Source organism: Lepidochelys kempii, chromosome 12 (genome assembly GCF_965140285.1).
Source record: "Lepidochelys kempii isolate rLepKem1 chromosome 12, rLepKem1.hap1, whole genome shotgun sequence".
NCBI classification, from domain to species: Eukaryota; Metazoa; Chordata; order Testudines; family Cheloniidae; genus Lepidochelys; species Lepidochelys kempii.
Window position 1 is genome coordinate 12,034,874 of NC_136391.1, and position 18,882 is coordinate 12,053,755.

The 18,882-nt window shown below is 41.3% G+C and overlaps 1 protein-coding gene across 1 annotated transcript in view; it reads right to left on the reverse strand.

Annotated features, from left to right (window-relative positions):
- Positions 1-18,882, reverse strand: part of SLC6A2 (solute carrier family 6 member 2) — a 108,017-nt gene that overhangs the window by 30,433 nt on the left and 58,702 nt on the right. The window contains exons 7-10 of the mRNA XM_073307584.2: positions 17,627-17,751; positions 15,409-15,521; positions 10,435-10,563; positions 808-907 (exon numbers count right to left, since the gene is read on the reverse strand). Of these exons, the coding sequence (XP_073163685.1) occupies positions 808-907; positions 10,435-10,563; positions 15,409-15,521; positions 17,627-17,751 (467 nt within the window). The remainder of the gene's footprint in view (positions 1-807; positions 908-10,434; positions 10,564-15,408; positions 15,522-17,626; positions 17,752-18,882) is intronic.

Consider the following 18,882-nt stretch of genomic DNA (forward strand, 5'->3'; position numbering starts at 1 on the left):
TGGTGACACCATCCTTTGGGCTGATGCATACAGAGGGAGATTTTTAAAGGCGCAAAGGACAGTTAGGTGCCTAACTGCCATTAGAAACTAAACTGCTACACAATACCTCATGTTAATATATATGTCCTATTTCTAGTGTTCACCAGTTCATTGATGGATATGCTCATACACTAGGCATCATACGTTGACAGATATAACAAAACAAAATTCAGTGCTACAGGAGTATTTCATCATCCACTATATTACTAAAGCAGACAAGAACTGCGCAGTAAGAAATGAATACAAGCCTATAGGGTCAAGCCACCATGTGTCCATTGTGTAGGTCATGGAGAGACCACAAAGATTCCACGGTCCCTGTGGGTAGCAGACAGGTTCTGTGGGAGGTAGGGACAGTGTCCATGGCTCCGCAACTAAGCTAATCCACTAGCCTGAAATTTTGCATGGTTTAGAGGCATGATTGCAATCCAAAGGGTGTATTAACAGCTGTAACACCTTGGGAAGAGTGGGAGGATTCTCCCTCTCCAGTGATCCTCTGCCCAAGACAGTTTATTTTGGCTTTGTGCAAGGCTCCAAAATTTGGCCCATAGAACATATATATTCGTGTCACTATTTGTAAATCAGATGAAGATCACTGCATTGAAACTACTGCTCTTCTGATTTCTCCTATACAATATACTTCCATTATTACTTACAGCTGTGGGCCACTGTATCATGGGGACAGCAAACATTTTACAAGACTTTTTGTCATCACAAAAAAAAGAAAAGAAAAGAAAAGAAAAGAAAAGAAAAGAAAAGAAAAGCACTTACCATAAAACCAGGAAACTCCAATTGCCTCCATTAAAACAGCAAACAGGATTGAAGTTCCAGCTGCAAATGTATCCAGTAGTGTGAGGATGTAAATTCCTCCCTGTGGCATAAAAAAATCCAACAAGTATCATAGATTCATAGATTCCAAGGCCAGAAGGGACCACTGTGCTCATGTAGTCTGAGTTCCTACATAACATGGGCCAGAGAGTGTCCCCAAAATTATTCCTGGAGCAGATCTTTTACAAAAACATCCAATCCTGATTTAAAAATGGTCAGTGAGGGAGAATGCACCATGAGCCTTGGTAAACTGTTCCAATGGTTAATTATTCTCAACATTAAAAACATATGCCTTATTTCCGGTCTGAATTTGTTTATCTTGAATTTCCAGCCATTGGATTATGGTATACCTTTCTCTGCTAGATTGAAGAACCCATTATTAAATATTTGTTCCCCATGTAGAGATGTATAGACTAATCAAGTCAGCCCTTAAGCTTCTCTTTGTTAAACTGAATAGATTAAGGTCATTGAGTCTATCACTAGAAGGCAGGTTTTCTAATCCTTTAATCATTCTTGTGGCTCTTCTCTGAACCCTCCCAATTTATCAACATCCTTCATGAATTCCCCTGTTGATGCATTGTAGGGCTCCATTAGCCCTTTTGGCCACAGCATCACACTGGCAGTTCATGTTCCCCCAAATATCCACCACGACCCTCAATTCTTTTTCAGAGTCACTGCTTCCGAAGATGGAGTTTCTCCATCCTGTAAGTATGGCCTACATTCTTTGTTTCTAGCTGTACACATTTAGATGTAGCTGTATTAAAACTGTATAAGTGACCTGCCCTTTTCATTATTCACCACGCCCCCAATTTTTATGTCATCTGCAAACTTTATCAAGGATGATTTTGTATTTTCTTCCAGGTAATTGAAAAAATGTTAACTAGTGTAGGGCCAAGAACACATCCCTGTGGGACCCCCATTTGAAACACACTCGACGATGAGTCCTCATTTATAAGGCCTATTATTATCTGGGACATCCCTATTAGCCTTTTAAATATTGGCACATTTTCTTTCTTCCAGTCTTCTGGAACTTTCCCCGTGATCCAAGACATTGAAAATCAACATTAACTGTCTAGTGAGTTCCTCAGCCAGCTCTTTTAAAACTCTTGGATGAATGTCATCTGGACTTGCTGATTTAAAAATGTTTAACTGTAATAGTTGCTGTTTAACATCCTCCTGAGATACTACTGGAATGGAAAGAGTGTTATCATCATCCGCTTCCCCCCCCAAAATACAGAATAGATATAGATATTGAACACTTCTGCCTTTCTGCATTATTACTGATAATTCTACCATTTCCATATAGTAATGGGCCAATACAATTGTCAGGATTGTTCTTCCTAGTATCCTTGTCGTTAACTCTGATGGTCATATATTTCTCTTTGTGTTCCTTTTCTTCCTTTATCAGTTTCTATAGTTCCTAGCTTCTGATTTATATTCATAATTATCAGCTTCCCCTTTCTTCCATTATTATATATTTTTATTTTTTATATTTACCATCACTTCCCCTCTAAACCAGGTCAATTTTTTAAAGCAATACAGCCTTCCTTGATTATGAGATTGTGACTTTTTGGGCATCTAGTTAAGTGTTCTTAAACAATCCCCAATTATGATTCAGATTTTTCTGATTAAATTCTTCCTCCCAGTTGATCTGGCTCATAATTGTTTTCCGCTTTGTGAAACTGGCCCTCTTAAAGCACCAAATATATATATTACTGGTCTGCTTCATATTGTAAATATGATCAAGTCATGATCACTTGTTCCTAAGCTACAATTAAGTTTTAATTCTTTGATCAGTTCCTCTTTATCTGTCAAGATTCGATCTAATATAGAATTCCGCCATGTTGGATGCAACAGCTTTTCATTTAGCAAATGGTCGTCTATAATATTTAGAAATTCCAAGGATATTTTAATACTGGCAGCATGAGACCTCGAGAATGTGTCACTCAAATTGAAATACCCCACGGTCACGCAGTTTTTCCCCCCTACACATTATGGTTAGAGCGTAAGGAGCTGGTCATCCCGTTCCCTAGTGTGATTTGCTGGTGTGTAGCAAATGCCAACTAATACTCCATCTTGTGCTTTATACATTAGGACACTGATTCATAAGCATTCAAGATCATTTTCCTTGGAGTTATGAGTGACTCAGAAACTGATAATGCCATTTTTGACGTAGAGCGCCACTTCCCTTTTGCCCACTCAATCCTTCCTAAATAGGTTATAACCACTGCTTTTAATATTCCAGTCTTACACATCATCCCACCAGGTTTCAGTTATACCAACTAGATTGCTTATTTATGAGCATAAATTCAATTTAAATTCAATCTTGTTTGTTATCCTGGTTCTGAGCACTGGTGTATAGGCAATTAAAGAATTTTTTCTCTTCATATCCTCTGCTTCCTTCATTAACTTTGTTTTCAACATCTTGATTCTGTGCTAAATGAGCGCTCATATTTTCCCTGTTTTTACTCTCCCCTTTCGTTATTAGTTTAATGACCTCCTGTCTACTCTAGCCAGACTACCCCTGAGGAGATTGGACAGCCTCCACCAGTAGAAGGGGAACGAAACTATACTGCCCCCTCTCCCTGTAGAAGGTCAACCAATGTACCACAAAACCAAAATCTCCCACCCTCCACCACTTAGCTCACTAGTGGTTCACTTCCAGAATCTTCTGCCTTCTGTCTTCCTTGTTTGTGGGACAGGAAGGATCTCAGAGAAGATTGTTTCGAGTTTATTCTTCTTCAGGACACTTGCGAGTTCCCTGAAGTCATCTATTATCTGGGAGATGTCCAATGATGCCATGTCATTAGTGCCGAAGTGAATCGTCATGAATGGATCCTTGCCCATTGACTTCAGAAGCCTATCCAATCTTGAGTGAGGTCTTCTGTCTTGGCTCCAGGAAGACAGCACACTGTCCTGTTATCCATCTGTCCCTTGCAGAATGATCTTTTGGTTCTTTTGAGTACAAAATGTCCAACAAGGATCATCAGTCTTTCTTGGACAGTTGGAGAACTCTTTGTGGATATGCTTGATTTTCATACTGGTTGTCCTGTACATCTTTCCATTCCCTAGGACCAGCTGGATCTTGAGAGGAATCTTCTATAGTTTCCATACTGGAGGACCTGGTATTGATTGGAAACTTCTAACTGTGTGGAATTCCTCCTGGTCGTCATCTCTCTGGTGGCCTCAGCCTATTCATCCTCATCTGTCTCCAGCTGTGAGAATGCTGATATGATCTCTTGCCTCTGGTGGTTATGAACTGCCAGGCCTCCTCTCTGATTTCCTGTTTCCCTGACTTTTTGGTGGTCAGCTCCTTTCCTCCTTGAACCTGGGGGTACGGATGCTTCCCAGACCTGTCTAGGAACTCCTCTGCTTCTCAGTAGCATCTCTATTTACCCTTCCAGTTCAAGAATGTTTTCCTCCAGCACAGCCACCAACTTGCACTTCATGCACAGGGAATGCGCTTCTTGTTTCGGCAGGAAAGAAAACATGGCAAATCTGCTGTGGGTCACCACCACTGTTCCATCACTGGTCATCTTAAAATCAGACGTAGAGCTGAACCTGGAAGGAAAGCCTCTCACATGCCCTCTCTCAACTCTGTCCAAAACGCTCCTGTTAGCTGCCTCTGTTCGTGGCCTTTGAATTTGCCAAGCAAGTGATTTTTTATACCAGATCTCCCTGTTTAGCTCAGTTCAGCTTCGCCCCCACCACCAGGGCGTGATTAACTCCTCAGGTTTCAGAGTAACAGCCGTGTTAGTCTGTATTTGCAAAAAGAAAAGGAGTACTTGTGGCACCTTATGCATCTGATGAAGTGAGCTGTAGCTCACGAAAGCTTATGCTCAAATAAATTGGTTAGTCGCTAAGGTGCCACAAGTACTCCTTTTCTATTAACTCCTCAGAGACTTCAAATAGCAGGGCTCATCAGAGCTCTTAAAGAAACAGTTACAATTCTTTTACTTTCAAAGTTTATCCTCCAGGTACCAGAGGTCTGATACGTAGAAATATAATAGTCTCAGTATGTTTAACCAAGGAGTGGAAAGCTTGGGCATCCCTTGGTCTGCATGGGAAATGGTGGGTTTGAATGAACAACCCTTGTAAATGGGCTTAGCCTTCACCCACAAAATGGGACCTAAAAATGGATGGAATTCTTAGCTCCTCTGGAGTGGGAGTTGAGGTCTCTCAGTGCATTGCAGAACTTCTCAGCAACCTGCAGGATTGAGCCTAAACTACAGCTAGCATAGAGTTACTTCTCAAAGGCATTGGTGTGTTACAGTCATGGCTGCTACCACTCCACTTCTTCCCATAGCCAGGTTTGAGGTCCAGTGGATCTGCAGTCTTGGATCCAATGTTCTATTCCTGTGCTCCTGTAGAGTGGCCCACTGCATACAAATGGCTGTGAAGTCTCCATTGCCTGCTCCCCTGTACAGTAGGAGAGCCCTGGCTATGCTGTGGTTTGAGTCTTTTTCTGTGGCTGAAGTGTGGTGACAGGATTTCACCCTACATAAATATCCCCTCTCCTCTGAAATATACATCCCCTAAAATGCATTGATTTGGAACTGTAAGTTGCATTTACGAGATTCTTGCAAAATTGTTTTTCAGACACTCTGAGCTGGATTTGACTTTGTTTTATTTGATTGGTGTTTGAGTAAACTATTAAATGTCTAATTTTATTAAATGTCTAATTTTATTTAGTGTAGAGTGAAGAGAATGGGGGGGGTTGTTGGCAGATGGAGCTCCCTATCATTTTGAAATGAAGCAAAGCAGAATATTTTAAGACATTGTTACCATTTCATCCTAGCAAACAGCGGAGAGAACTTCCAGCCATGGTAGATTCTAACAATCTTATTTATAAACAAACCCACTATGAATATGCCTGCTTCTTGTGTAGATTTTGTTTTATAGTATCTTTAACAATTTTAAAAAGGGGATAAATACCATTCGTTTTGTAGATTTGATGATGATTTTACTCTGTTTAATCAACAAAGACATAGTTTAGCTTTTCTCTTGTTATAGCATACAGAGACTTTCTACCAGAGGTGTCACTATTTACAGTAACCAATGGAGACAGCTGTCGAGGCTTTTCTGAGTTATAAACTCTGGAGATCTGGCCAAAGTTTGGATTAACATGGGGCACCTAACAAACTGAATGGCAAATATTTTAGCAAGAAGCAAAAGACTGTTTATTGAATGGTGTTTTAGGTGAGAAAATCTGCTCCACACCTGTTCATTATTTGAATGCCTTTATTTTAGAAATCCAGCAAGGTGGCTGATGAAAGGTGTGTGTATGAAAAACAGACTGCTTCAAAAATAGATCCCAAAGATTTTCAAGGGGAAATTCAACTGATTATTTTATCTCTATGGTTCATAGATTCATAGATTCATAGATATTTAGGCCAGAAGGGACCATTATGATCATCTAGTCTGACCTCCTGCACAATGCAGGCCACAGAATTTCACCCACCACTCCTAAAAAAGACCTCACACCTATATCTGTGCTATTGAAGTCCTCAAATTGTAGTTTGAAGACCTCAAGGAGCAGAGAATCCTCCAGCAAGTGACCCGTGCCCCATGCTACAGAGGAAGGCGAAAAACCTCCAGGGCCTTCCAATCTGCCCTGGAGGAAAATTCCTTCCCGACCCCAAATATGGCGATCAGCTAAACCCTGAGCATATGGGCAAGATTCATCAGCCAGATACTACAGAAAATTCTTTCCCGGGTAACTTGGATCTTACCCCATCTAAAAACCCATCACAGGCCATTGGGCCTATTTACCATGAATATTTAATTACCAAAACCATGTTATCCCATCATACCATCTCCTCCATAAACTTATCGAGTTTAATCTTAAAGCAAGATAGATCTTTTGCCCCCACTACTTCCCTCGGAAGGCTATTCCAAAACTTCACTCCTCTGATGGTTAGAAACCTTCGTCTAATTTCTAATCTAAATTTCCTAGTGGCCAGTTTATATCCATTTGTTCTTGTGTCCACATTGGTACTGAGTTTAAATAATTCCTCTCCCTCTCTGGTATTTATCCCTCTGATATATTTATAGAGAGCAATCATATCTCCCCTCAACCTTCTTTTAGTTAGGCTAAACAAGCCAAGCTCCCTGAGTCTCCTTTCATAAGACAAGTTTTCCATTCCTCGGATCATCCTAGTAGCCCTTCTCTGTACCTGTTCCAGTTTGAATTCATCCTTCTTAAACATGGGAGACCAGAACTGCACACAGTATTCCAGGTGAGGTCTCACCAGTGCCTTATATAACGGTACTAAAACCTCCTTATCCCTACTGGAAATACCTCTCCTGATGCATCCCAAGACAACATTAGCTTTTTTCACAGCCATATCACATTGGCAGCTCATAGTCATCCTATGATCAACCAATACTCCAAGGTCCTTTTCCTCCTCCGTTACTTCTAGTTGATGCGTCCCTAGCTTATAACTAAAATTCTTGTTATTAATCCCTAAATGCATGACCTTACACTTCTCACTATTAAATTTCATCCTATTCCTATTACTCCAGTTTACAAGGTCATCCAGATCCTCCTGTAGGGTATCCCTGTCCTTCTCTAAATTAGCAATACCTCCCAGCTTTGTATCATCTGCAAACTTTATTAGCACACTCCCACTTTTTGTGCCCAGGTCAGTAATAAAAAGATTAAATAAGATTGGTCCCAAAACTGATCCTTGAGGAACTCCACTGGTAACCTCCCTCCAACTTGACAGTTCACCTTTCAGTAGGACCCGTTGTAGTCTCCCCTTTAACCAATTCCCTATCCACCTTTCAATTTTCCTATTGATGCCCATCTTATCCAATTTAACTAATAATTCCCCATGTGGCACAGTATCAAACGCCTTACTAAAATCTAAGTAAATTAGATCCACTGTGTTTCCTTTATCTAAAAAATCTGTTACTCTCTCAAAGAAGGAGATCAGGTTGGTTTGGCACGATCTACCTTTTGTAAAACCATGTTGTATTTTGTCCCATTTACCATTGACTTCAATGTCCTTAACTACCTTCTCCTTCAAAATTTTTTCCAAGACCTTGCATACTACAGATGTCAAACTAACAGGCCTATAATTACTTGGATCACTTTTTTTCCCTTTCTTAAAAATAGGAACTATGTTAGCAATTCTCCAATCATACGGTACAACCCCTGAGTTTACAGATTCATTAAAAATTCTTGCTAATGGGCTTGCAATTTCTTGTGCCAATTCTTTTAATATTCTTGGATGAAGATTATCTGGGCCCCCCGATTTAGTCCCATTAAGCTAAATTGGTCTCACAGGGGTTTTAATTTCTACTTTGTACACATGTGACATCAACTTTTTCTGTTACATGAACTTATGTCTTGGTACCTGTCAAGGCAATTCAGTGCAGTCTAGTTTGTTTGAGAATTTAATCCCACAGAGGTGCCATAATTTGAAAGACACTGAACTAGATTCTCATGTGGTCTGAACTGACATCGTGCTGTTGAAGTAAATGGAGTTACACCAATTTAGACCAGCTAAAGATCTGACCCATTGTGTTTCTTCAAACCCATTGTCCAAGCCTATTGTTAACCCAGATGAAACCTTGAACAAGGAAGTAGTATGTCCAGCTGCATTAGATGACAGAGAAAGCTGAAAAATGTAAAAAGAGTCAATATGTATTATTAGTATAAATTATCTGTATTATTAATGTAAGACTTACTTTTAGTCTTTGAAAACCCTTTCTAGTTAATGAAACACTGTAATGAAAAAACTACCAGGAAAATGCATTGTGTTAAACTTTAAAACTTCTGTATTATTCACTAATTGGTACCATTTTAATAACTTTCTGCTAACTTGTTGATCTGTGAGTCAGTGGAATGCTGATAGACAGGGATGTGGTCATAGTATCCCAGCACTGGTGCGTTCATTATGGCTACCTCAGGTATAATGCATATGGTAGCATTATGGGGTGCATGATCAGCAGTGGCCCTCACCTTCCTGGTACTAGTTGGCATACAGAGAAGAGCAAGGCCAGCCCAGAACAGACATATCCTCTCTGGTGTATTGTGCTGCCAGGACTTGCAGTGCCTCGCTCCTTTGCCTGTAGACAGCAAAAACAGCCACGGTATGACTGCCACCTGTGCAGAGGGTTCCCTGCACCCTTTCCCCACCTCCAGCGCGTCTATGCAGCCATTATTTTTCTGCTTTCTATTTGTAATGTAGGGAGCAGGTTGCATTATACCCCCGATATTCAAAAATAGGAAGGTTCCTTCACTGAAATGCATCCAACCCAAATGTATCCAACCCAACTATGATCTGCTACGCTGCCAAGCTATTATCGTGTTCTGGGAAGGGTGATAGGATTATTGTACTGAAGTGTAGTTTTACAAGAAGTAAATGCTTCTTATTGATTAATTATCTTGTTCTGTTGTGAAGAGAGAGTTTTCAGATGCTTACGGGTGTGATCCCCAAAACGCTTTCCCCTACACACAAGAGTAAGCAGTGACCATAATCCCATTTCAGATGATCAAGCTGGGGTAGAAGTAAGCATGATGCATGAGAATAAAGGTTTGTGAGATCAATTGATAGATAATAGCCTTGTAAAAAACAGGAGGTGAAAGGCATTGTTTATAGAAGAATTAATATAATATTCAGACAATAATGTTGGTTTCAGAGTAACAGCCGTGTTAGTCTGTATTCGCAAAAAGAAAAGGAGTACTTGTGGCACCTTAGAGACTAACCAATTTATTTGAGCATGAGCTTTCGTGAGCTACAGCTCACTTCATCAGATGCATGCCGTGGAAACTGCAGCAGACTTTATATATACACAGAGAATATGAAAAAATACCTCCTCCCACCCCACTGTCCAGCTGGTAATAGCTTATCTAAAGTGATCATCAGGTGGGCCATTTCCAGCACAAATCCAGGTTTTCTCACCCTCCACCCCCCCACACAAATTCACTCTCCTGCTGGTGATAGCCCATCCAAAGTGACAACTCTTTACACAATGTGCATGATAATAAAGTTGGGCCATTTCCTGCACAAATCCAGGTTCTCTCACCCCCTCACCCCCCTCCCAAAAACCACACACACAAACTCACTATCCTGCTGGTAATAGCTCATCCAAAGTGACCATTCTCCCTACAATGTGCATAATTAAGTTGTCACTTTGGATGGGCTATCACCAGCAGGAGAGTGAATTTGTGGGGGGAGGGGGGGTGGAGGGTGAGAAAACCTGGATTTGTGCTGGAAATGGCCCACCTGATGATCACTTTAGATAAGCTATTACCAGCTGGACAATGGGGTGGGAGGAGGTATTTTTTCATATTCTCTGTGTATATATAAAGTCTGCTGCAGTTTCCACGGCATGCATCTGATGAAGTGAGCTGTAGCTCACGAAAGCTCATGCTCAAATAAATTGGTTAGTCTCTAAGGTGCCACAAGTACTCCTTTTCTTTTTACAATAATGTTGGTTATAATTAAACTTCCCAGGTACACAAAGAGATAAATCCCAGCCTACAGTAATTCTGTCTCTTTTATAGGAATAGTTGCATTGTTAAGTTAACTTGCTAATGGAAACCCTTGCAGTACTTACATTGGTGATACAAAAAAGAGCCACCAGGAAAGTGCCAAAGGAGACGCCAAATGTGAAAAGCTTTCTGTGCCGCTTCAGTATTTGGAAATCATCTGCTAACCCAGTGATGACGGCTTCCATTCCACCCATCTAAGGAAAAGGATTACAGCAATCTAAGTTAGGCAATAATGACAGAGACATTTTACCCACAAACAAACAGAAGGGTATAAATAAGTTTGAGATTCATCTCTATTTCCTTTTGTGATTTCTAGCATTGATTGAGTTTCTTCTCTTTAGTTAAAAGGTGTTATGCCTTCTGTAAAATGTGCATATGATTTCACTCTGGACTATTCTTCCTTGTTCTTGTTCATACTTGCATATAGTTGAAGTGTTAGAAATCAGAATAAATAGGTCTCAATTTCCCTCACCTGGTGGCTGCTATTTTTATTGATAAGGAACAGTAAAATGGAGATTGGAGCTAAACAATGTGGCAAATCAAACAACATTGTTACCTCTGTATATTGGGGATAGAGAGACAACCCTTAATGCTGAGAATTTTATAGTAACAAAAATTCTTGATGATACCATAGAAGAATATTAGTTTGCCCTCTGGACATAACCACTATATGCTAGCCATTTTTTGCTGTTGGGAGAAATTGACTATGGTAGCTGAAATGTTTTCCAAGCTTTCATTGATCCTCCTGTAGAATACAGGTTCCTGATCATGAGCTTTATGTCCTGTGCTGTAATGCAAGCATTTTGGGTTTTTTTTTTGTAGGGTTAGATCAGAATGACTCCAAGTCTCCTCCTCAGAGCCAGCCGTCAGTGTTTTGCTGCCCAGGTCAGAAAGGATTTTTGGCACTCCACACAGCTGAGCAATAAATAAATAAATAAATAAATAACCAAGCAGTGGTTTCCCCCTCCCTCCCATGCCTGTCCTGCTGTTGCTTTGGTGATCCTGGAAGCTCGTGCCCAGGGCAACCACCTGATTGCCAACTCCCTAAGGCCAACCCTGCTCCTGCTAGGGATGAACAAGCCATCTTAATTTGTTTAAGAATCAGTTAAGTAGTTGGGAAGACTCAATATAGGATATTTCCTGCAAATGGAAGAAACATGTGGCAAATACTTGGGGATTGGGGGAGAGGGGGCAGCAGATTGGAGACAACAACATCTCTGTTTCAAATCAATTGCTGAGAATAATCTCTGTAGTATCTGAATGATTCACTTCTGAAACCAGAGGACTGCAGAGGGAAGGGCAAACATTCTTTTAGCAAATCTGATACTCGAGTAAAATGTCAAAGCAGAGTGTGGGGTTTTATCCATGTGACTTCTGTAAGCATCAACATGAATCATACAGTTAAATCTCAGTGCACTGCTTAAATATGGGTTCATATTTTTTGTGGTCACAAAGATTTACTACACTGCTACTTTGAGAGACTCAGAGAAGTTAGAAGTGGAAAAGTAGCCTTCAGATTCTCTACTCCATTTTATCAGTTCAGGACTGCTTCCTAATCTAGTGCTTTGTTCATCCCCATTGTTAATATCCTATGTAGAGATGGTTGCATGCTGAAAAAAACATTACAGACATTCACTCTAATTCCTAATCCCATTAGTTTGCTGTCCACTAACACATTCATAAGGAAGTTTCTCTTTCCATAAACATTTGGGGGCGTTCCAGAAAACTGTCTCCATATGTCAATAAGGGGTTTTGTGCACGAACAAGGGTGTTGATGCATTATTCCTCTATTTTTTTTCTAGTTTGTTTTCTAATCAGGGATAAGCAACAGTATCACGTGTCCTAGGTGACCGAGCTCACAGCACGTAGAGTGGGTAATCAAGGGAAACAGTCTGCAAACAACCCCACAGTTGCTTGCATAAAACCAGTAAATAATTATGAGCAGCAGCTGCTTGATATGGCATTGATGTAGCTGTGGTGGTGCACAGAATGGAATTCATCTTGAACGGTCCCCTGGAAGACTTCTCTTTCAGCAAGAGTCAGTATGGGCATGGGGGTGGGGTGCCTATCCCACACAAGGCCTGACTAGAGAGAAAGGGACAATTAGCCCTGTGACAGGCTGCGCCTGGAGGAGAGTCAGGGCTGATAAGCTTTTAACTGATGATGAAGCCCAGCTGAGCAAGGAGAAGGCTAAGCTGCTATAAAACCAGGAAGTAGAGAGCAAGATGGAGGCTGCAATACAGAAGGCCTGCAGTCACTTTTTGGGCTTACAGAGGGAAAGGAGCAAACCAGGGGGAGAATAGAAGCCCTGAGACCCTGGCCCTGAAGGAAGGGCGTGCACAGAGAAGGGTGGAGAAGGAGCCTGATAGAGGCGAAGCAGGAAGCAGCCCAGGGAAACAGCAGCAAGGTTTAGGATATTGAAGACCTTAGCTTGGGAAGTGGCACAGGCTGGACAACGGAGCAGAAGACTGCCTGGGAAAGTCATCCAATGGGACTTGGATACCCTGGAAGGACAAAATGATAGTGACCTGGCTGGAGGGCTCAGCCATGAAGGGGGAGCACCCTGAGTGATGAAGAGGAAGTGACTCCAGAAAAAGAGTGTGAGATCATGGGGCAAGAAACTGAAGGAGGGGGCATCAGAATGGGTGTGAGCTCATCCCCAGATGGGCCACAAGGACACTACACAGCAGTGAGCAGAGCACCTCATGACAGGGAGGATTTAGGATTCTTAAATCCCTCAAAATTGCATCTTCCAACCTCCTTCATTCACAGTTGGCCTTGTGTTCTGCTTCCTTCAGCCTCAACTCTACAAAACTTCTGTAAAACCATACCTTCTTCTGTACATGACCCCACAATTGCAGTGTCATCTTGTTCTCAACTTGTGCGAGACTGCAACTGGCCAGGATCATCTAAGTATCTCCTTGTCTGTGACAAAAATCAAACCAATGGATGTTAAGAATCCACTGTAACTTCTGACTCTGAAAACTGTTTAGATTCCTCTCCTCAGCTGTTTTTAATGGCCATGTTTTGTGCTCCATAAAGCAGGGTAATGAAAGCAAAGCTCTGCATGTCTCTATAAAATGAATGACTTGCGGATGGTGCACGTAGATGGCAATGACATTGAATGGGGGTAAATACTTTTCTATGTCTGGCTAGTTGATTGATTGACACAGGCGGTTCTATAACCGGAGGAGTCACGCTGGATTGGTCTTCCCCCCGTGGCATGTCAGTGTCTTCAAAGGCCTTTGACTGGGTGATGGGATGTCACTAAGATAGAAGTGTTCAATGTAGTCGTGTTGACAACTCCCCCTCTCTTCCCCTGCGAGAAAATAATTCTGAACAGCAAATAAATAGGCAAACATCAAAGCCTGACCAAGAACAGAAAATGCTAGACTTTCCACAGTTTATCCACTTTGAGTAATTTGATCCCCTTCCACTGAAAAATTATTATTCTACAATTTAAGGTGCTGACCCTTCAAACATTTACACATGTGCTTTACCATGGTAGAGTTAAACAAATCCCTAAATGTTTGCATGATTGGGCCTAGTAGCGCTCAACCTATAATATACAACCTAGATTTTACTTTTCTTAATTTTGACTCATAACTACTGGTTATTCTTGCCACCCTAATCTACTCTTCTCCTTCCTTCATGTTTGTTTATGGTACAAATAGGTCCAGACTGGAACCCCAGATCTGACTTTGCTTCAAGTTTTTAGAATAAGGTTCCAGAGTCTCAATTTTACAACTTGATCTAATCACTAGCAAGCCTGAAGTGAAATCCAGAATTCAAAGAGCTGGGAAGAGTTCACAGCTGGAGCTGAACTTCACAGCTCTGACCCCTTCTAGAATATGTCCTTCAAATACTTGCAGATGACTATCAAAGCTCCTTTGTGTGATCTCTTCTCCCCCCCCGACCCTGCACCCCCAGCTTTGTTCCCTCTCTTGTCTCTGTTTTTCCTTCCCTTTCTATTTCTGAAAATGAGTGAACTTTCTTCTTGGCAATTCTTATTTTGGAATAGTAAAAATTTCCTCATGAACATGACTAGACTGTTCACAGTTCTGTTCTTCAAAGATGCTATTTACTTTTCCCAGAAGAAAATTAACTTTTATGTTAAGTAGAAAAGGAAGTCTTGATTCCTCTTTGGCAAGAATACGGTGGTAGAAGTGCTGTTAGGGTACTTAGAATATTTCATCTTGGGTTGAAGTTTCTCTTATCTTTTTTTATCCCAGGACAATATACTTTCACTTTGTAGAAAGCACAAATACTCCCCCTTCATGTTGAATGAAGTTCAGTCCTAAATCTAAAACTGAATTTAACTGTAAAATGAGGCAGCCCATCTTAGTGCTCATTTTTTACCATTCCTAAATATCTATTATCTGTCAACATACAGATGACATTGTTGCCTTTTGCCAAGACACCTAACAAACACAAAATAATAGTGTAAATGAAATTGATTTTTAAAAAATGATCACAATGAGACTATTGTTATAAGGAAACTATCTTACATACAGTTCCATATTATAGGAAATCAAAGATATAATTAGATTCTATCCTCAGCCTTTGTGTCATGAGTATCACTTAGGATGTCGTGGGAAATAACAAATACAAATCTCTAATACAAAATAGTACAGAACCATAGGCAGGCAATTTAGCATCTTGTTCCCGTGCTTTTTCCAAGTTCATTTTTAGGCTCTGAGTATGCTGCTGTAGAAATGAATGGTAAAATTCTCATTCGAGTCAGTGATGCAGTGTGCTTAAAGTGTAATAACTTTGAGCCCAACCCAGAATCATGGAAACACAGTTTGCTGGTTCATAAATTAGATGGCCCTTCACAAGCCTTTTGCACACTGTGAATCTATGATTAAATAAACTGCTGAGTGCAATGCTACTTGGTGTATTGGCCTTACCTATGAAAACAGATACATTGAGAGCAGAGCATGTGGCTTCTGAAACCTAGTGGAATCAGACTGGTGCCTCCGTACTTATTACCAGAGAATGTTATTAAAAGAAAAATGATAGGCATGGAAGATACGCACAGAACTGTCAATGCCCAGTGTGAGAAGCATTATGAAGAACACCACTGCCCAAAATGTTGATCCTGAAAGGGTTGAAATGGCTTCTGGATAAAGGATGAAAACTAATCCAGCTCCTGAAAAGCAAGAGGAAAGAAAAACTCATTTCTGCATGGAGGCTTTTGTTAAATTTTTAAAGCTATAAAAAGGTTCATGAAAATAAGATTTGACCTACCTAGATTCTTATATTGGTGTCCCTCACCATAGTATCTGAACAACTCAGACTCTGGCTGAGTCAATGAAGTCCTCACATCATGGTTTAAAGATTTAAAGTTACAGAGAATCCAAAATTTATACTAGTTTAAACCTGCAAGTGACCCATATCCCATCCTGCAGAGGAAGGTGAAAACCCCCCAGAGTCTCTGCCAATCTGTTCCAGGGGAAAATTTCTTCTCGATCTCAAATATGGTGATCAGTTAGATCTTGAGCATGTGTCCAGGACCTACCAGCCAGACACCTGGGAAAGAATTCTCTAATAACTCAGAGCCCTCTCCATCTATTGTCCTATCACTAGCTGTTGGAGATTTTTGCTGCTAGCAGTCGCAGATAGACTACATGCCATTGTAGGCAGGCTCATCATACCATCTCCTCCATAAATTTATCAAGCTCAGTCTTGAAGCCAGTTAGATTTTTGAAGCCATTCTCAGGCCCAGATGCACAAAGGTACTTAGGTGTTGCAACTACAGAGTCAGTCTCACAATCTATCTGGCCCAATTAATTTTTTTAATGCAAAGTGGAATTTTTTCAACAAGAGAGACTGAGAGACACATCGGAATATCCCAGAGTGCAGTGACTACAGCACTCACCTGAGAGGTCAAGAACCTCTCAAACGCCTTCAAATCCCTTGCCCTGATGAAGAATAGGGAGGAATTGAATCAGGGTCTCCCATATCCCAGGTGAATACCTTAACCCTTGGCTAAATGTTATAAGGAAGGCCACCACTTCCCACTCACTCCACAACATTTTATGTGGAGTTGGGGGTCCCTAGCCTCTGTTTGCTAGAAGCTGGGAATGAGTGACAGGGGGATGGATCACTGGATGATTACCTGCTCTGTTCATTCCCTCTGAGGCACCTGGCACTGGCCACTGTCAGAAGACAGGATACAGGGCTAGATGGACCCTTCGTCTGACCCAGTAGGGCCGTTCTTATGTTCTAGATCGGGCCCTGCAGGTGAGCTGGCAGGGAAATGCCTATCTGTATCTGGTTTGAGGGTTGCACTGAGGCTTAGGTATCAGGCAGGTACCTGGACACCTGACTGGGTCAGCAGTGCTAATACCCAGAGGCAGAAACTTAGGCACCAAGGGAACTTTTACAGTCAAAGTTCAGGCATGGAGCGAATTTAGGGGTTGGTTATACGGATCACAGGAGTGTCTACACCTGGAATTTAGAAGCCTTAGTCTCTTTGTGGATCTAGGCCTCAAATCGTAACCATGAACCTGATATTCTTACCTATTTATTTCCATTCCTTGGCTCTGTGTAGGAGAGGGCCATATTTGAACGTTGTTGAGGCAGGAACCTTTGGAACTAGCCAGTAGTCTCAGTAGATTATGTATGTGTTCAGTACAGACCTGCCCCTTTAACGTGTTGCGTGCTTCCAGCCAGGGGCCAAGCACCCTCAACTCCCTGGAGCTTGGACCACTCAACGCCTTGCAGCGACTACAATTCAACAACATGCTTACACCTGTGCCTGCCTTGGAGCGCTTGAGTGGCCCCATTCAGGTCACAGCTCACGTACCCAGAGTTGGCATGTGCCATGGCATGAGCAGGCAGACACATGAGAGCTCTGTCCCAGCTACTGCATCAAAACCAGTGGTGTAGCCGGGGATAGCACAGGCAGGAGCTCAGGCTACTGGCCTGAGTACAAACCCGCCCAGTCCCCAGAGTACGTTCTTGGGCAGCTAGCCCAAACCACCACCTGTGCTCGATCCAGCTACATGGCTATTTTGGGAGTGTTAGCTCAAGCAAAGCTAGGGTGTCTGCCAATTCACAGTGGGAAGCATGCTCCCAATTGCAGTGTAGACGTACCCTAAGTGGCTTGCTGAATCAGGGCCACAGCTGAGTCCCTTGTAGGTGGGCTTCTTTGTCTTGTTTAATTTGAAATGAACATAAACAAATTTGCAGGGCAGCACTGGAGCAGGTGGTTAATTTTTCAGTAAATCTGGAGTAAAATGAACTTCCTACCTTCAGTGGCTACATCTTCAATTTTTACTTTGTGCTCATGAGCCATGTAGCCCAGTATGGAGAAAATGGCAAATCCTGAGATGAAGCTTGTGACACAGTTGATTGTGCTAGTCAGCAAAGCATCCCTAATATGAGAGAGAGAGAGAGAGAAGAACGATCTAGTGAAAAGCACTTTAGGAAGTAGGTAGGAATTGTGTTATTATGGCAATAAAATTCTGGTGGAAAAGAGAAACATGCCAATTAAGTAATCATCCTGATGATCAAAGGCTCATACGAGCACATTGTGCTGCGAAAGACTCACTGTTATTTCCTAAATTGTTTTGAAATTAATCTGTGTTCAAAAATGTAAAAAAACTATAATAAATTGTAAGATGGTCTTAGCTGGCAACAATAATGGAACAGGGAAGTAACCAGAAGTGAACAAAAGGCTACACGGGGAAATGAATACTAGCAAATACCAATCGATACCTATAAACAATTGTGAATGTTTTCAGACAACATCAGGTATGCATTTTAGTGAACTTTGATGCCATTTTCAAGGTATTGCATAGAATCTGTTCATCAATCCTTCCGGTTAAGCAGGCATTTCAGATAAGGTGCATGGAAAGACCTCATCCGGCTCCCATTGAAATCAATAGCAAAACTCCCATGAACATCAATGAGATTGGAATCTGACCCAACCATCATCATTGTATAATATAAAGAGGTAACCATCAGTTTAGTCATGAATCTGACAAAAATGCTGATAACTTTATTATTAATCTGCTATTGTTTTAGATCAATGACAGGACCCACAAAGGAAAATCCAGGTTCAGCCCTGGGAGTTATCACAGAATCATAGAATATCAGGGTTGGAAGAGATCCCAGGAGGTCATCTAGTCCAACCCCCTGCTCAAAGCAGAACGAACACCAACTAAATCATCCCAGCCAGGGCTTTGTCAAGCCCAACCTTAAAAACTTCTAAGGAAGGAGATTTCACCACCTCCCTAGGTAACGCATTCCAGTGTTATGTACATTTATGTCAAAATTAAATCTGGCCACAGTTGTCAACATTAATTTGGAATGTCAGCCCCATCCTAATACACGTATTACAACTGGTCACCTGGTTCTGAACTTCAACTTTTAATTGAACATTTTTTGTTGAAATTCCAAATGTTTACAAAAAGAGGACATTGCTCCTCCCCACCCTCCATTTTGCACTAGCTCTAGCATTTATTTGTGGTGCGTACATTAATGCAAAGAAAGTGATCATAATT